At 39.5% G+C, this 18,756-nt stretch overlaps 1 protein-coding gene across 1 annotated transcript in view; it reads left to right on the top strand.

The window, feature by feature from the left end:
* The first annotated feature begins 1,078 nt into the window (after positions 1–1,078).
* FRMPD2 (FERM and PDZ domain containing 2) overlaps positions 1,079–18,756 on the top strand; it is a 315,586-nt gene continuing 297,908 nt past the window's right edge. Inside the window, exons 1-2 of the mRNA XM_043980068.1 lie at positions 1,079–1,178; positions 18,443–18,568. Of these exons, the coding sequence (XP_043836003.1) occupies positions 18,445–18,568 (124 nt within the window). The 5' untranslated portion in view covers positions 1,079–1,178; positions 18,443–18,444. The remainder of the gene's footprint in view (positions 1,179–18,442; positions 18,569–18,756) is intronic.

Below are 18,756 nucleotides of genomic sequence, written 5' to 3'. Positions count from 1 at the left end.
ATGAGGGTTAAGTGACTTGCCCAAGGTCACACAGCTAGTTAAGTGTCTGAGGCTGGATTTGAACTCAGGTCCTCCTGAATCCAAGGCCAGTGCTTTATGCACTGTGTCACTTAGCTGCCCCAATAAATATGATTTAAAAGCAAAAAAAGCCACAATCAGACAAAAGAAATTAAGAGAGAATATAGTTTTTTGACACACATGGGGTCCACAGAGATGTTTTATTAACTTGCTTCATCAACTTCCAGAAGTGGGCTCACAAAATATCCATGTGGGTCTCCCTTCACATGCTCCCAGAGTTGGGGTCTTTTGGACTAGGTTCCTATTATACTGCCAAAACAAGAAGAAACTGCCCCCAAAAGAGATATTGATATAGGAACCAGAGACATTGGCATGGTTTGAAATGGCTCTTGACTTTCCAGTTTCATAGAGTCCCTTCTTGGTCTTCATTGACACAGAGAAACATCCAAATTCATTCTATGCTAGTCTCTCAACCCAACACTCTAAAGAAATAGCCTTCTCTTTCCCTCTTCTCTACTAGCTGCCTGTCCCTCAGCAGCTCAGCTCAAAATATTTCCTACCTCTCCTTCTTAATTATAGTCCAAAACTTTTAAGAAATATATTTCAGTTTCACACTGCTACCTTTCTTTATCAAGGAATAGGTTCAGGCCTCATCTCTGTTAAAGAATGTGAGGGCATTTCCTAGTTAATGAAAACTAAGACTGCTCATGGGATGGCCCACTGGCCCCTTGCTAGGCAGCCTCTCTTGATTGGGCTCAGGGTTGAAAGTGACCTCAGTGTAAAAGCCCGTGACTGAGCTTTCAGTCTGATGTCTTAGACATCTAGTAATCCAATTGAGTTCTTACCCATGGGTTGTACCCTAGGCTCCCTGGAAGCAGGCTGCTAAAAAACTTGACTCTTGAAAGCAGAGCAGGAACATCAAACGGTGACATAGTAAGAGTCAAGGAAGTAATTGTAGACTCTTCTAGCTATTTGCCAGCCCCCTGTGAGCGCTTAGTGACAAGCCATAAACAAAAGCAACAGCAACAGCAGAGAAAGAGGAAAAAAAATCCAAAAGGAAACAAATCTTTGCTTACCACTGGGAAGCCTGGGATGATAATGAAAACCTAGGATAAAGATTCCTGAGACATTAGGAGGCAGCATTTGGCAGGTAAACAGAGGTAACTCCTTTTACTCCTTTGCTTTTTAATTATGAAAAGTACGTTTCGATGGGTCCAAGGAGCAGGAATGTTATGCTTCCCCTTCCCCGCCCCCAACAGTGGATAACATTTTTCTTTCCAGGCTACTTTAGAGGTTTCCTTCTGAAATAGTTATTTAGAAAATATTAGGATTCAAGGGCAGTCACCCACTTAGAAACAGGATTTAACACTGAGTAAATCTGGGTTTGAGAGAAAGTGTGGTGTAGTGGAAAGAACACTGGAAATGGAGTCAGTAGACCTAGTGGCAAGTTCTGCCTTCAATATTAGGCACTTGCATTATCCTGGGCAAGTCTCAGTGGTCTCATTTGCCAATTGGAGGGAGAGTTGGGTTAAATCTCTTATAGTTCTAAATATATGATCCTGAGATCTGGGATATAAGTCCTGCGCCAGCTATATGCTGGCTGAGAGACTTGGGGCTAGTTACTTAACCTCTCAGTGCCCCTCACCCCCCAAATTGTCATAAGTTTAAAACTTCTGGAGGATTTACATCTGTGAAGGGAGTTTCCTAAAACAATGGAATCATAGGTCCAGACCAAAAATTGAAAAATGGATAAACTTGGATATTTATAATTTTAGAGTGTTGTCTGCGTGGCGTCAATACAACCAGATGAGAAGGGATGGATCCAGCTCATTAGCTGGCTGTTTTGTATATCCTGTATATCCAATACTGGGGGAAAATGGATTTGACCTTTTCTACTCCCAACCAATTTTCCCAGGGCGCTGTATGGATATTCTATGGAGCCTATGGAAGGACATGGATGCGAACAGTTACAGATTTATGATCTGTATCCAGGCACTTTGTTTTACAGATGAGGAAACTGAGGACCAATGAATAGAAATTACTCGTTCAACAATACATATGTAGTAACTAGCACATTGAGGAACCGAACCCATATCCTTCGAGTTTATCTTTATACTGAACCCAACAGGATGAGATGCTGTTGCGATTTGTGCTCATGGATGTAATAGCCTCATTCATGAAACTATCCAACCATCAAAGGATCAAAGTTGGTGTTAAAAAAAAGAATTTTTTGTTTAGATCTGGAATTTCATACTTTTGGGGGAATTTTGATGAGGAAATCCCCTTTACTGAGAGAGTCAAGTTTAGTAGAGAGAACATTGGATTTGGAGCCAGGATACTGAGTCTGAATCGCACCTCAAACACTTAATAGCTGAATGGCCCTGGGCCATTCACTTAACTTCCCTCTGACTCAGTTTCTTCATCTGTAATATCAGGGTAATAATGGCACCTACCTCAATGGGTTGTTGGGAATATCAAAGGAGAAAAAAATATGTAAAGTGTCTTACAAACTTTAAAGCACTTTATAAATACAGCTACTATTAGTTAAGATACAGATTGGTTATTCTTCAGATTTATCAATTGATAAATGAACAAGTCTTTTTTTTTGGGGGGGGGGTGGCAATGAGGGCTAAGTGACTTGCCCAAGTTCACAGAGCTAGTAAGTGTCTGAGGCCAGATTTGAACTCAGGTCCTCCTGAATCCAGGGCCGGTGATTTATCCTGTGTGCCACCTAGCTGCCCCCTGAACAAGTCTTTAAGTGCTTACTATGGGAAAGGCACTGTGCTGGGCTCTGGGGATACCAAGAAAAGTGTGAAACTCTTTCAAGGAGTTTTCATTCTATTTATAGTCACAGAAAGTTGCCCGTGGTCATAGCTAATTTATATTATATACATGACTTGACACCAGGTCTTTTGGCTTTAAGGATGATTCTCTCTAGTCTACTTCTGTGATACAGTAAACTACCAAGATATGGATTTGACTTAGAAGGTATGAAGCAGCCACCAGAATACTCTGTAAAGAACATTAAAAAGTGAGGAGGTCAGAAGCTGAAATTTGAATTTCTTCAAATTAGATTTGAGCATGAAAGGAAAGTAGAGGATTTGAATACAGTTTGCTGTTTTTTCTCATATTATAGATCTATGTATACATGCACATACACACTTACATTTCCATATATTTATACTTCTACACACATATCAAGCTGCAACATTATCTCTTTCTAAGTTTTTCTCTTTTTTAAATGAATTACCTTTGGCAAGCCTTTATCAAAACCCCCCACTAAGTAACAGCTTTAATTTTTTCATTGGATGCCTTCTTGTTTAAAGGCTACAAGGTATATATTCTTCATAAATGATTATTTTTAAAGCAACATAGAACTTTCCTTGGAGGAAAAGCCACATAGTGTAAAAGAGCACAGGACCTGAAGCCAAGAGACCCACATTCAAGTCACTCATTAATTGTATAACAATGAGCACATGACTTCATCTATCTAGGTCTCTGTTCCTTATCTGAAAAATAAGGGGATTGGACTAGATTATCTCTTTAAGATACTTTATAGTGCTGTTATCCTGCTATTTTGTAAGGAAACAATCTGTTTTCCAAGAGTACCCAGGGTACGGGGGTGGGGTGGGGGAGAGAGAGAGAGAGAGAGAGAGAGAGAGAGAGAGAGAGAGAGAGAGAATCTGAGGTAATTATTCAAGACATGGAAAAGAATGAGGAAGGAGGAAGAGAGATAGAGGTGTGTGTGCAATTAAAAGATAAAAGATTAGCTGTGCTGGAATTTACTGGGCTATGAGTGACAAAAAGCAAGAGAACACAGCATAAAAGAGAAAACAGTTTGTGACAAAGAATCCAGAAGCCAGGGGAGCAGGTTAGAATTGTTTATGGGAAGAGACACAGTATGGGCTCCATTGCCACGGTAGCACCTGCGTGACTTTTCAGTCTGGGCTGGAGACTGGTTTCAAAGTGGTTATGGGGATCAGCTGCATAGGGTGACTGGCAATAAAATTCTCCCCATTCCTTCCCAACCCTCATTCTTCCGTAGCAGCAAAGCATGGAGATGAAGCAATGTTGAGCACAGGAGAGACAAAATTTTCTGTTGAAGTATGGAAAAGGCCATTGTGTCATAGGTAATTTGGGATCTTCCTATTCTTGTATGAATGTTTTCTGTGCCCCCTTAGGAGTCTGGTTGGCTTGATCAGAAAACTCCCCAAGATTAATGAAAGCCAGGAGTGGTCATTGGTCCTATGGATGCAGGATTTTCCTTGTGGTCTGGGGAAGGGACTCTAGACATAGGTGGAAGGCTTTAGTGCAATTCATTTGTGATATGTGATCACTTCCAACATAATTGGTTCTTCATCTTGGGATCGCTAGTGCAAATGCCTTACATGGTCATGTTTATGGATGAATTCATGACCTTTCCAACCTACTTCTTATACATATTGGTGGGCTGATTCTTAACATTGGCATCTGGCAAACTCAGTCCCTCTTTCTTGGGCAATAGATGTGGCCTTCTATTTGGGGAGCATATTCCTAGAGCCATATTCCTTTTTTTCCATGTCCTTTTCTAACACACCTCCTGACCCTTCTGCTTAAGGCAAAGTTAGTGGCTACTCTCTTCTCCCCATATTTTTTTTTTTTTTTGGTGAGGCAATTGGGGTTAAGTGACTTACCCAAGGTCACACAGCTAGTAAGTTTCAAGTGTCTGAGGCTGGATTTGAACTCAGGTCTTCCTGAATCCAGAGCCAGTGCTTTATCCACTGTGCCACCTAGCTGCCCCCTTCTCCCCATATTTTTAAAAAGTTCTATTGATTATTTTTGTTTTTACATTACAAACATTTACAGATGACTGAACTCCTACTACCTGTTTTTGTAACTAATGGCCCAGCACTCTAAATTCTTGGCTTAAATAGAATTGGTGACCAAAATCACTCTTACCTTGGCTAGTTACTACCCCTAGTTTCCTGACAAATGGTGATTTCCTTGGCAACAAAACAAGGCAAAGGCAGCAAGTATTTTAAAAATGCTTATTATGTGCCAAGCACTGTGCTAAGAACTGGAGATACAAATACAAGCAAAAAGAAGGAAGGAAGAAGGTCCTTTCACTAATGAAGCTTATATTGAACCCCCACACAAAAGGGAGCTGAAAACAGAGGGTAGGGTAGGATAGGTACCAATGGGTGCACAGTATTGAAGTCCTGAAAGTCAGAAGCAGAGTCTGGAGGGGAATGAAGGTTGGCCAGCTTGGGCTCCTCCCCAAAAGGGAGATCTTGGCAGGAACTCACTAATGGAGGTAGGGGGGTGACATGATGGAGGGATATTTGAGAGTGAGAGGGCTACAGGAATAGATGAATGTTCCAGGTTTTTTTTTTTTTGACATGTCATGTTCTTTGAGAGATCCATAATCCTTAAGCTATCCCTATGTATACTGTCTTTCAGATGAATACATTTTGATTGTATGAAGATTATATATGTATACATATACATATGTATGTATGTATTTTAAGATTATTGCTCTTTGCTTCTCTTCTGAATTGTCCTTTACTTTCATGCATTTACATTTCTATTTTCTTTTGTTATTATCTTCCCCCCCCCTCCACTTTTCTGAAACTTGCCAACTTAGGCTCAAGTTTTTCTTCTAATTTTTTTTTGTGCTACACAGAATAAAATTTTGTTTCACAATTCTTACTTCTCTTTAAAATCATTTGGGAATATCCTGCTGTGGTTCCATGCTCTCTTGGGAATAAATAGGATTCTCTGTCTTATTAAATATTAACTCATTTACCTTTGTCTTGCAATATTTGTTTTTAGATGTCATATTACCTTCTGTTATTAATATTTTCCCTGTTGATTTATGTGCTTATACCCAAGATTATTAATTGAGTTTTCTTCCTCCTACAATTTTTACCCTCTTTTGCTTCCTTATCATTCACTTTCTGACTCCTTCCCTTTTGAATGTGAATTCATTAGGGTCTAGAAGACCTCGAAGCCATTTCTGCCTCTTCAAATGGAGGGCAATTCACAATTCACTGGTTTCAGTATCTTCCCCGAGTGTATCTGGGGGGAGAGACAAAACTGGTCCCAGCTTGATTCTGGGCTCTTTCATTCAGGCTTAGTGAAGGGTCACATAGCCACATACATGTGTATTCTCTAGTTCCCTTTGTTCCTTAATTATCTGGCTGAACTCTCACATGGCACAGAGTTCTGCCTTGCTGCCATTCCGTCCTGAGTGAACTTTTCTACCTTTTGGTTTTCTGTGCCATTTGGAGGAAGGGTGGTGCTAAAGTTGAGTTCTGTTGCAAGCCCACATATTGGATTTTATAGTCCTACCAGAGCAAGGGATGACGAGTGAGCATTTTAGAATTTAGAAATTAGCTTTCTCTGTTGTTAGTCCACAAGAATATTACCTTTTTAGGATTTTTGGTATTTTAAACTGTGGGAACAGCTGGAATTGCTTTATCTCTGATGCATACTTCCTATTTTGGAGAGGCTTTAGAGATTTCAAAGACCAGAGGAAATGAGTTCTCCATCTTGTTGTTCCTGAGATCCAGAAGTTCCTTGGAATCATTCTCAATTGCTTTGACCCTCTTTGCCCCTTCCTCCATATTCAACCAGTAGCCAAGTCTTATTTATACGTCTGCAATAATTTTCACATCTGTCCATTTCTCTGAAGTGACACAGTCATAGGACTGTTTCAAAAATACATTGTTTCTTGTCTAGATTATTGCCATAGTTTCCTAACTTGTTTTCCTGCTTCAAGGCACTTTCCTATTTAATCCATTCTTTACACAGCTGCCAAAATTAACTTGGCACTGAGCCAAACATGTCATTTTTCTCCTAAAAAAACCAACTTCAGTGCTTCTCTACAAATTTCAGAATAAATTACAAAGTCCTATGTTTAGCATTCAAATCCCTTCACAGTCTGGTCCCACCTTCCATGTCCAGGAATATTACTCACCTTGCTATACTCTAAGCTGTAGTCCAGTACAACTGGCCTGTTTTCTGTTCTTCATCTGACATCCCATTTCCTATCTCAATGTCTTTGGTTTTTTTAAAGTAATAAACATTTTTATTTATAGTTTTGGGTTCCAATTTTTATTCTTCTTTCCCTCCCTTTCCTTCCCCCTCCCCTCAGATATAGGTTATACATGTATGATTATGTAAAACATTACCATATTAGTAATTTTGTATAAGAAAACTTGAATAAAAGAAAAAATGAAAGGAAAAATAGGAAACTTCAGTCTTTGTTTCATCAATCTCAGTTATTTCTTTGGAGGTGGATAGTATGTTTCATCATCAGTCCTTTGGGATGGTCTTGGGTCATTGTATTGCTGAGAATACACAGTTCTTCATCAAACAATATTGCTATCTCTGTGCACAATGTTCTCTTGGTTCTGCTCTCTTCACTATACATCAGTTGATACAAGTCTTTCCAGGACTTTTTGAAATCATCCTGCTTGTCATTTCTTATAGCACAATAATATTCCATCACCATTATATACCATAGCTTGTTTAGCCATCCCCTAATTTATGGGCATTCCTTTGATTTCCAATTTTTTGCCACCACAAAAAAGCTGCTACAAATATTTTTGTACAAATAGGTCTTTTTCTCTTTTGGGAGATGTCTTTGGGATATAAACCTAACAGTGGTATTGCTGGATCAAAGGGTATACACAGTTCTATAGCCCTTTGGGCATAGTTCCAAATTGCTCTCCAGAATGGTTGGATCTTTTCACAACTCCATCAACAGTGGATTAACATCCCAGCTTTCCCACATGCCTTCCAACTATATTTTCAGTTTTTGTTTTATTTGCCACTCTGATAGGTATGATGTTACACTTCAGAGCTGTTTTAATTTGCATTTCTCTTATCAATAGTGATCTAGAACATTTTTTCATATGATTATAGATAGCTTTGATTTCTTTTTCTGAAAACTGCCTGTTCATATTCTTTGACTATTTATCAAGTGGGGAATAACTTCTCAGTGTCTTTGTACAAGCATGACCTAAGCCTAGAATGTTTTCTCTCCTTCTTGATGCCACTTAAAATCCCAAGTTTCCTTCAAAGCACAGGTGAAGCACAATATCTTGCATGGGGCTTTAAATGACACTGCCCCCCCCCCCCCCGGGTTGTTTTCTCTCCAAAATTACATGGTTTTTACTTTGTATATGTTTTCTATTCATTTATAGCTATAATTGTTTTCTCTGATAGAATATAAACTACTTGAGGGCAGGAACTATTTCATTTGGTTTATTTATTTATTTATTTTTAATTTTTGCAGGGCACTGAGGGTCAAGTAACTTGCCCAGGGTCACACAGCTAGTATCAAGTGTCTAAGGCTGGATTTGAACTCAAGTCCTTCTGAATCCAGGTCCAGTGCTTTATCCACTGCACCACCTAGCTCCCCCCCCCCCATTTGTTTTTAATGTCTTTGTATCACCAACATCTAGCAGGAAACCTTGCTAATAGTAAGTGTTTAGTGACTGCCTAATGATGGATTATTGAATATTGATTCCTATATGATTCATCCACATTTAACTTCTACACTAGCTTAGAACTAAGGAAGAAAGCATTTCCTTTGTGGACTCAGCATAGAAATATGGCTGCATGTTCTGACACGTTTTTCATTAGTAGGTGCTCCCTCCACCCCCATTTCATGGTTAATAATATGGTTAATGAAGTCCCTAATGAACAATGCTCCATTTCTTTTTTATTTTTTTTCTGAAAATCTTTATATTTTATTTTTCCAATTACATGTAAAATCATTTTTTACATTTAAAAAAGTTACAAATTCTTTCTCCTTCTCCCCTTATCCCCTACTTGAGAAGGCAAGCAATTTGATATAGATTATACATGTGCAGTCATGTAAAACATATTTCCATATTACTCATGTTGTGAAAGAAAACACAGAAAACACAGACAAAAAAAAGAATCCAAGAAAAATAAAGTAAAACAAGTATGTTTCAATCTGCATTCAGTTTGCATCAGTTCTTTTTTCTGGAGGTATATAGCATTTTTCATCATATGACTTGCTCCATTTATAAGCAGGAATTATCGCTACCTTGTTGCTCTGGATAACCTTCCTCCAGAGTATCCCTCTGTCTGGCTAGGTGATGTTTCTCTCAGACCACTATTTTAGGAAAGGTTGGGCCACCATTCTTGTCTTTATTCCTTCCTCCCCATTCATCATCCCTGACCATTACCTTTCCAAACCAGAGTGACTCTCCTTAGCCACTGCTTCTCTTTGTGTGTAGGTTCTCCCATGAGAATATAAACTCTTTGAGGACAGGGCTGTCTTTACTTTGGTATTTGTATTCTCATCCCTTAGTATAGTGCGTGGCACACACAAACTACTTAATAAATACTTTTTTCATTATATCACTAAAAACTCATTTACATAGCACTTTAAGTTTTGTGAAATGCTTTCCTCATAACATTCCTCTAACATAGTGTTGTTGTCCCGTGGACCTGAAATAAAAAAACAAAACAAAATATCCAAGTTCAAATACTGCCTCAGACCCTTTCTAGCCACGTTAACCTAGGCAGGAAACTTGACCACTGCCTGGCTAATAATTGCATCTTCCTCCCAGGTTTGCTTTGAGGATTAAATGAAATTTTTGTAAAGTGCTTTGCAAACTTTAAAACATTATATAAATACTATGATGATGACGTATTAAAGACCAGGAATCAGGAAACATATCTCAGGGAGGGAAAGTGACCTATTCAAGGTTACCCAACTCAAAACACTGGGGGCAGATTTTAAACCTAAGTCTTCTGACTCCCAAGTTGAATGCTCAGAAGTTCTTCCTGCCTTTGGTGAACATGACTGCTTCTGGTAAATATCCTGCCAGTTGGGGTGGCCCTAGCCTCAGCCTATTGTCATTTCTTTGTCTAAACCAGGGACAGCAGCTATTTGGTTCTTCCATATATCCCAGTGATTGATCCACTTCTTTCCTATTGAAAGACACTCCTGAATTCTGATTAGGGTTTCTTTCTTTCTCTGACTTGTTGCAGAACAGAATACAATAGTGTGGCTTCCTCCCTACCTTTCTGTCTGTGAATCAAGCTCACAGCTCTTGTAATTATAGGGTGGAAAGACAGGGTTTGATAATGCCCTTCCTTGTCTCCACTCCCATCCTCCTTTTCCCCTAATCATTTTTACCATTTTCTCTCTCTCTCTCTCTCTCTCTCTCTCTCTCTCTCTCTCTCTCTCTCTCTCTCTCTCTCTCTCTCTCTCTCTCTCTCATTTAGATCCTGTAGGGAAAAAGAAAGTTACTCATTGATGCTAATGGAAGTAGAATACATTCATGTTTTAAAAGCTGAAGAAAGGCCTGTGTAAATGGTAAAGGGCTATATGAATGTCAGATACTAAAAGTGATATCTATCCATAGACCAAGAGTATAGGGTTTTGGTAATTCACCAGTCAAGAAGCCACCTAATTCTATTTTTTTTTTGCAGGGCAATGAGGGTTAAGTGACTTGCCCAGGGTCATGCAGCTAATAAGTATCAAGTGTCTAAGGTTGGATTTGAACTCAGGTCCTCCGGAATCCAGGGCTGGTGCTTTATCTACTGCACCACCTAGGTGCCCCACCTAACTCTATTTTTAATCTAGCTCTCATCTCTTCATCTTATCTTTTGGGCTCCTATAAAATACTTTGTCCAAAGTCTTGTTGAAATGTAGATACATCACATAAGCTATGTCCCCTTGATCTAATAACTACCCTTTCCTCTGTGTCTATGTGCATTGTGTATATATGTGTATGCCTATGTATGTATATGCATGTATATGTGTGTATATGTCTGCCTTTGTGTGCATATGTGTGTTTCTTAAACAAGATTATAATATTTAGGCCTGGAAAGACCTTAGAGATGATCAACTCTAAGTCCCTCATTTTTATATATGAACATAATGGAGTTCAGGGATTTATTTTATCAGGCTGCTAGATGACCCAGTGGGTAGAGTACTGAGCCTGGAGTCAGGAAGATCTGAGTTCAGATTTGACCTCACACACTTACTACTGTGTGACCCTGGGTAAGTTCTATTTGCCTCAGTTTCCTCATCTGTAAAATGGGAATAGGAATAGTACGTACCTCCCAGTGTTATTTTTAGATTCAAATAAGATAATAATTATAAAATGCTTGGAAGAGTGCCTGGCACATAGTAAGTTCTATTAAAATGTTGGTAATTATTGTTATTATTATTATTAATCAATATTACATAGGTAGTAAGTAGAGGAGCTAGGATCTGAACCCAGGTCATTTGAGTCCAAATCTAGTGCTCATAAATAGGGTCACAAGGAGTTCATAGGATTATGCATTTAGATCTGGAAGGGACCTTTGAGACCACTTAACCCAACTTCTTCATATTAAAGATGAGGAATTGAGACCAAGAACATTTAAGTTACTTGTTCAGAGTTACTCTGCTATAAGTTGCTGAGGCAAGATTTGAACACACCTTTTCATGAATCTGAGTCTAACAAACACTTAATCACTTTTCTTGGAGTTTGAGGATTCCTTTCTTTTTTAATTTTTAATTAAAAAAATTTTTTTTTGGCAGGGCAATGAAGGTTAAGTGACTTGCCCAGGGTCACACAGCTAGTAAGTGTCAAGTGTCTGAGGTTGGATTTGAACTCAGGTCCTCCTGAATCCAAGGCCAGTGCTTTATCCACTTCACCACCTAACTGCCCCCAGGGGATTCCTTTCTTTTTGAGGCAGCTAGGATAGAGTGTTGGGTCTGGAATCAAGAAGATGAATTCAAATTTGGCTTTGGACACTAACTAGCTGTGTGTGACCCTGGGCAAGTGACAATCTCACCTGTCTCTGTTTCCTCAACTGTAATATCAGGAAAATTAAAGCACCCACCTCACAAGATGGTTGTGAGGATCAAATGAAATAATATTTGTAAAGGGCTTGGCACAGGGCTTGCCACATAATTATAACTTAATAAATGTCTCTTCTCTTCCCTTCTATTTGAGTGTTTTCAATGGAGAGAAAATCATGGGGAGAGAGAAGGAGGAAGGGAGAGGAGAAAGGGAAAATAGATAAAGGAGAGAGAAAAGAGAAGATAAAGGAATAGAGGGAGGGAGAAGAAAGGAGAATAGATGAAGAAGAGAAAAGAGAAAGGAAAAGTTGAAAGGGAGGAAGAGAGGGAAGGAAGGAAAATAGATAAAGGAGAGAGAAAGGAGTAGAGAAAGACAGAGAAGGAGAAAGAGAGAATCAAGGAAAATTGATAAAGTAGAGAGAAAAGAGAAGAGAAAGACGGAGAGGAGAGAGAAAGAGAAAAAGGTGAGAAGCTACAGATGGGAGAGAGAGGAGTCAGACAGGAGAGAGAAATATACCCACAGACAGAGATAGACATAGGCATGGAAAGACAGAGAGGAAATAAAAAGAAGGAAAAGACATTTAAAAAGTGGTTTTCTCTGGGGATACTGAGAGAGTTCTAGTCAGGCTGAAGAAATTTTGCTTCTTTTGGAGGCCTGCCCCCTTTTGTGATTTCTCACTCAGCATCTATTTTGGGAACAGTGAGATATTTTAGCACTTCCTGGAGGTTGAAAATAAGCTGTTCACAGCACCTTGGAATGAAGAGCTCTAAAGATATTTGAGAGGCAGCATCGCACAGTGAATAGAGTGATGGGCTCTATTGCACCAAGAAGACGAGTTCAAAGCCCAACAGAGACACTAGCTGGATGACCCGGCATCAGTCTTTCATGTTCCCTTGGCCTGAGTTTCTGTAAAATGAAGGACATGGACCAAATGTCCTTCAAAGTCCCTTCAAACTATAAATCTCTGCTCCTTTGAACTCCTTGTCCCAAGCAGGAAGGTGGGAGCTTATGATATTCTACATTGCACCCATTTTTAAAAATGGCAAAACTGAGGTAGAGAGATAACAGGGTAACAGCCTATACGAAAGCTGAAAATAAACACAAGCACTTTTTCTTCTCATTTCGAGACACCAAAGATCAGCGCCATCCCAATTCTATTTAAAGCGGCCTTCTCTTCCCTGCCCTGCTGCTTAGTGCCAGCTCATGCAGCTGTCTGACACAGGAGTGGTGATGGTGCATGCAAATGATACAGAGTATTGTTCCTGATGAAGATGATAAAAATTCAGGCTGGTGGCAAGGCTGTGGCCCTTGGAGTAACTTCAGCTACTCTCCCTAGCCATCCTTTAATGCAGACATTATACAGTTTTCCACACCACTGGAGTCAGTTCAGGAAGAGGAGCAGGTTCTTTCTAGCTTTCCAGACTAGTGATCTTAGCAGCTGCCTTTTTGGTTTTGGAAGATAACACACAAACAAAATGCCAAAGTGGACATAAACACTGAGAGTTGGACAGGACTTGTGGAGGTCATCTGGCCTAAGCATGGGAAGTGATTTGTTTCAGATCCCCGCCCCCCCACTTGGGTTGTGGTAGAGCTGGCACTAGAAGGAAGGTTTCTGTGCTTCTGTAGTTGTGGTCGTTTGGTTATTTTTCAGTCATGTCTGACTTTCCGTGACCCCATTTGGGTTTTTCTTGGAAAAGATACTGGAGTGATTTGCCATTTCCTTCTCCAGCTCATTTTACAAATAAGAAAACTGAAATGAACAGGGTTAAGTGACTTGCCCAGGGTCACACAGCTAGTAAGTGTCTGAGGCTGGGTTTCAACTCAGGAAGTTGAGTCCTTCTGAACCCAGGCTCAGTGTTCTATCCTACCTTCAGGATTTCCTTATCATATCTGGGTTTTGTTACCATATATACATGGTGTCTATTGGATGGATGTATCAATCTTTCATCAAGATGGTTTCTTTTAAGAGCCTCTAGCTTCCAATTAGCAATCTAATAAATGACTTGCATGTTCATGGATTGGCCATGTAAACAGATAGAGAACTTGGTTTATATTGTCACTAGAATGAGATTTATAAATTGTTGTCCCAATAATCAATGCAAGAATCCTTGTTTTCACCGTGTACATTTTATTTAGCAGAGGGAACTCCCAGGAGTAAAACTCCTTCCACCAATGGAGAACTAACCTTTAACTTAATATAAGAACTTCCACATACATGGGACTAGTCTCAGCAGTTAAGTCCTGAGGAGTTAACTGAGGCACACAGAAGTTTAAATGACTTACCCAGGGTCACACAGATTATAAGGGTCAGAGACATAGTTGGACCTAGATCTTCCTACTCTGAACCCAGCAAGTTGTATCTCTGCCAGACTGTCCAAATATTTCCTCGTTGTCAGGATAATTATAGTAAGAACTGACATTTATCTAGTTTTTCCTTTACTTATTTAATTTGAGACACAAAAACTCTCTGAGCCATGTTCTTAACATGTACCATCTCCCATTTAACAAACGAGAAAAGTGGGGTTCAGAGAGACTTACATTTGTCTATGGTTACACAGGTAGAAATAGGAAGAGGTAAGATTTGAACTCAGCTCTTTCTGATTCTATGTTTACTTCTACTATTGCCACAGAACTCACTTATGAAAGGTTCTCTTCATGCTTTTCCAAAAAGGACCAGTTCAGTAATATTATTAAAAAACAAAATCAAAAGGTGTGGACAATCTGCTCAAAGATCTGCTAATCAATCATCATTTTAATTGAATTACCTTTTAGTTGAGTAACCATTTAAACCATTAACTTAACAGGATACAAACAGGCTTTGTATTTTAGTTAATATCTCAGTTATTCCATTAATTTGCCATATGACTTTGGACTAATTATTTTAAGTCTCATGGTCTCTGTTGGAAGAGATGATTTCTAGAAGTTCCTTTCAGCTTTAAATATCAGTGAAATTGTATCTCTCTCTCTCTCTCTCTCTCTCTCTCTCTCCCTCCTACCCATGCAATGGGATTAAGGTATTTAAACTGAATAAGATCTTATCTTATCTTGGTCAAGGCTTATCCACTTTCATAGAATCATCTGTTGCTAAAACTAAAAGGAAACTTCAAAGCAAAACTTCCATGCCTCCTCCAACATGAAGACTTTTTTTCATTTTACAGATAAGGAAACTGAGGCCCAGAGAGTGGTAGTGACTTGCCCAAAGTCACAGGGCAAGTTCATTTCTAAAACATCATAGTGACCCTTGTCAGACATTCCATGTCTATCCATAAGTGAATCGAAGGGCTTCCAGCTTCGTGGCCCGGGGGTGGGGATGGACATGGGAGGGGAGAGGGGAGAGGGTTAAACTAAATGAATTCTTAAGTCCTTCCCACTATTAAGACTCTATGAATAACTGTTGTAATTTAAATAATGTTCCAGGCTCATGGATCTAGAACTAGATGGAGGTTGTTATTTAGTCATTCATTATTGTCTGACTCTTTGCAACCCCCCTCGAAAAAGATTGAGAGAGTTTCTTAGCAGAGATACTGGAGTGGTTTACCATTTTCTCTTTCTGCTCATTTTACAGATGAACTGAAGCAAACAGGGTTAAGTGACTCACCCAGAGTAACACAGCTAGGAAGTGTCTGAGGCCAAATTTAAATTTGGGAAGATGAGTTTTTCTGATTCCAAGACCAGTGCTATTTACACTGTATCTATCTAGCTGCCCCAGAAGGGGCATTTTACAGATGAGGACACTGAGGTTTGAGAAAGTTAATAAATTATCATAGACCACTCAGGTCCTACTTCAGAGCAAAAAAAAAAAAAGTAATTACCCTAATATGTTAGGACTAAAGGAAAATAAATTTAAAAATCAATTGTGAGTGGTATAGAGTTGGCTTCTAATCTTGTCCATGTCAGTAACTCCCAGCATGATCCTAGAGCAAATCCCTTTATCTCTTGATGCTTTACTCTTCTTACCTTTGAGGGGGTATTCCAAGCATTACTAGGAATAAACCAAACCAAACCAAACCTTGGAGTGATTTAAGTTGCTTAGAGACAAGAGCTTTCCAAATACTATAAAGTCATATGCATCAATAATTATTTATGTAAATATTTTTGAGCAGGTTGGGGAAGAAATACAACATAGAGGTTCCCAGAATTGTGGGAAAGACGTGGTCTTTGCCCTGGGGGAAATTTAAACCTGATGCCATGATTATTCAACAACTGGATAACATCACCCCAGGGAGGAAGATTTTATTAAAGAAACTGAGATGCAGGCTCTGTGGGTTTATGATGCATGGGGTCCTAATAAGTGCCAGATTTCATCCTCTTGACCAGAGGGACAAGGTCAGTATAGGACTAGGAGGCCACAGACTTGGATCAAGGCAGTCCAGCTGCTGGTGACAGAGCCAGGATTAGAATTCATGGATTTCAGAGGGACTCTAGGACACTTCATCCAGTCTCCAGTTTAAGCTCCTGGCTGTGGAAGAGAGATCACTGACAGAGCTGGATTAGCACAGACTCCAGGGAAGTCTGGCTTTCTATCCTGTGACTTAACAACTGAACATTTCTTCTGCTTGGAGATTAGTTCTGAGGCAGCTTCGATTTTTATTTTTATTTTGGGGGGAGGGAGATAAAATGGCAAATTTATTTAAAGAAATTCTTTGAGGACAGGAATAAAAAGACTACAGAACTCCTTAGCTCATCAGTTTTATTATTCTTAATGCTTGCTATTGTAATACTTTATTTTCCCAAACCACAGAGACTAATTATGTTTTGCTAGTTTTACAGGCAGATTCTAGATAGTATTTTTTAAAGCTATTATTGACTTTGAATGCAACCATATTTCAGGAGCTAAAGATGAACCAAAATACTAACTATGTACATTGAACAGTGGAAATGGCATTGGGCTTGAAATCAAAGGATGTGGATTAGAATGGGTTTATCAATTTCTTAGCAGCATGATCCCAGGCAAGCCACATAACTTTTGTTGGACCCAGTTTCATCATCTGTAAAATGAGGGGATTGGATTGGGTAACCTCTCAGATCCCTTCCCGTTTATAGTCTATGATATGAAATTGAAGTCATTTGCCAATACTAAAAGAATAATGACAGGGGACAGCTAGATCGCGAAGTAGATAAAGCACCAGCCCTGGATTCAGGAGGACCTGAGTTCAAATCTGACCTCAGACACTTGACACTTATTAGCTGTGTGAGCCTGGGTAAGTCACTTAACCCCCATTGCCCTGCAAAAAAAAATAATGACAGAATTCCTTTTTTCTATGGAGAAGAAAGGCTCCTAATTATTAATTTACCCTGCCCTTCTCTGCTTCCAGATAGGAAGAGTCTCCTGAATTAAAAAAATAGTGCCTAAGGGAAGGATGTCCCATTGGTTTATGTCAGAGACTTTAGAATTTAAGGGAGAGCTTTGAGGGGGATGGGTAGGAAAGGGGGGCAGGTCATTGCAGAGGGAGCTGAGGACAGTGATACTCCAAGAAGAGTCATAGGGGTTAATAAGCTTCCTTCTAACTTTTTTTTTTAAATGAGGCAATTGGGGTTAAGTGACTTGCCCAGGGTCACACAGCTAGTAAGTGTTAAGTGTCTGAGGCCGGATTTGAACTCAGGTCCTCCTGACTCCAGGGCCAGTGCTATCCACTGCGCCACCTAGCTGCCCCAATAAGCTTCCTTCTAAAAAAGAAAAAGCCAATCTTAAGGATTATTCAGGTGTTACTATGAATCAGGTAATCAGAATGCCTCACATCTACTTAAGATTTTTTGGAAACTAGAGTTTTAATAAAGTGGGAGTAGAAAGAGGAAGTAAATTGGGAGCATGGACATCTTTGGAAGAGGACTGGCCTGCATGGAGAGGTACTACAGGAAACTTGAGAATGCCAGAGAGCCTTTGTTGTTCACTAATTACATTTAGGCTCATGCCTCCCATGATGCTTCCCTTGATCCCTCACACTGTGGTTGCCTTCTCCTTCCTCAAATTATCTTATGCTATATTTATATGTACACAGATTGGAATATAAGCCCTTTGAGGGGTTCAAGTTTTTTTCCTACTGGTCTGTTTCACTCATCCTATGCACTAGTCAACATGGGGAACTTACTTTTCCTGAATATGATTTATATTATCCAATCTTTGGGTCTCCTTAAAATGTTCCCTGTCCCTGGAATGCCCTTCATTTATGCCCTAAATATCTACTTCCTACCCATTTCTTAAAGTCCCCGTTGAATTTTATCTTCCTTATGAAGCCTTCTCTAATACCCTCCTAATACAGCTGCCTCAATATCTCACCTAATACTTCTCCAATATAATTAAGACCATTCTGGCACCCCAGTGAAGACAATGCAGCTAGGAGATGGAGATGGGAAGATAACAAATATTCTGTTGCAACTGGAGAGTGTAATGACATTTCTGCCAATGCTGAGGCAGTACAGCTATGGTGGCACCTTTAGCAGCGCCTCTCATTGGAAGAATTTCTTATGGTATTTTCCTGAAGCCCAGAATTCTTTTCACTTTCAGCAAAGTACCAGTTCATCCTGGTTTAGATTATGGTGGGTTCAGAACTGAGGTACAAGTGGTAAGTGGAATGAGAATCTTCTCTTTCCTCCCTTCCTAGACATGAGCCAATCATCAGTGACTCTTGTCAGCACCTTGCAGGTGAAAGGAGAAGCTTTATCTGAGGAAGAAATATGGTCCCTCTTGTTTCTGGCCACTGAACAGATTCTTGAGGATCTGAACAAGGGTAAGTAAGATGATTATATTTTGTATTATGAAGTTAAGAGCAATTAAAAGCATTATAATGTGGTTGAGTGGAAAGTTCATTCAACTTGGAGTCAGAAGCAAGGGCTCTGCTATCTACCAGCCATGCGACTTTGAGAAAGTAAATCCATCTCTCTGAGCCTCAGTATTATCCCCATCTACAAAATGGGG

The sequence above is a fragment of the Dromiciops gliroides genome, chromosome 2 (assembly GCF_019393635.1).
Source record: "Dromiciops gliroides isolate mDroGli1 chromosome 2, mDroGli1.pri, whole genome shotgun sequence".
Classification (NCBI taxonomy): domain Eukaryota; kingdom Metazoa; phylum Chordata; class Mammalia; order Microbiotheria; family Microbiotheriidae; genus Dromiciops; species Dromiciops gliroides.
Note: the sequence above shows the minus strand (reverse complement) of the source record. Positions and strands in the feature narration are given on the sequence as shown.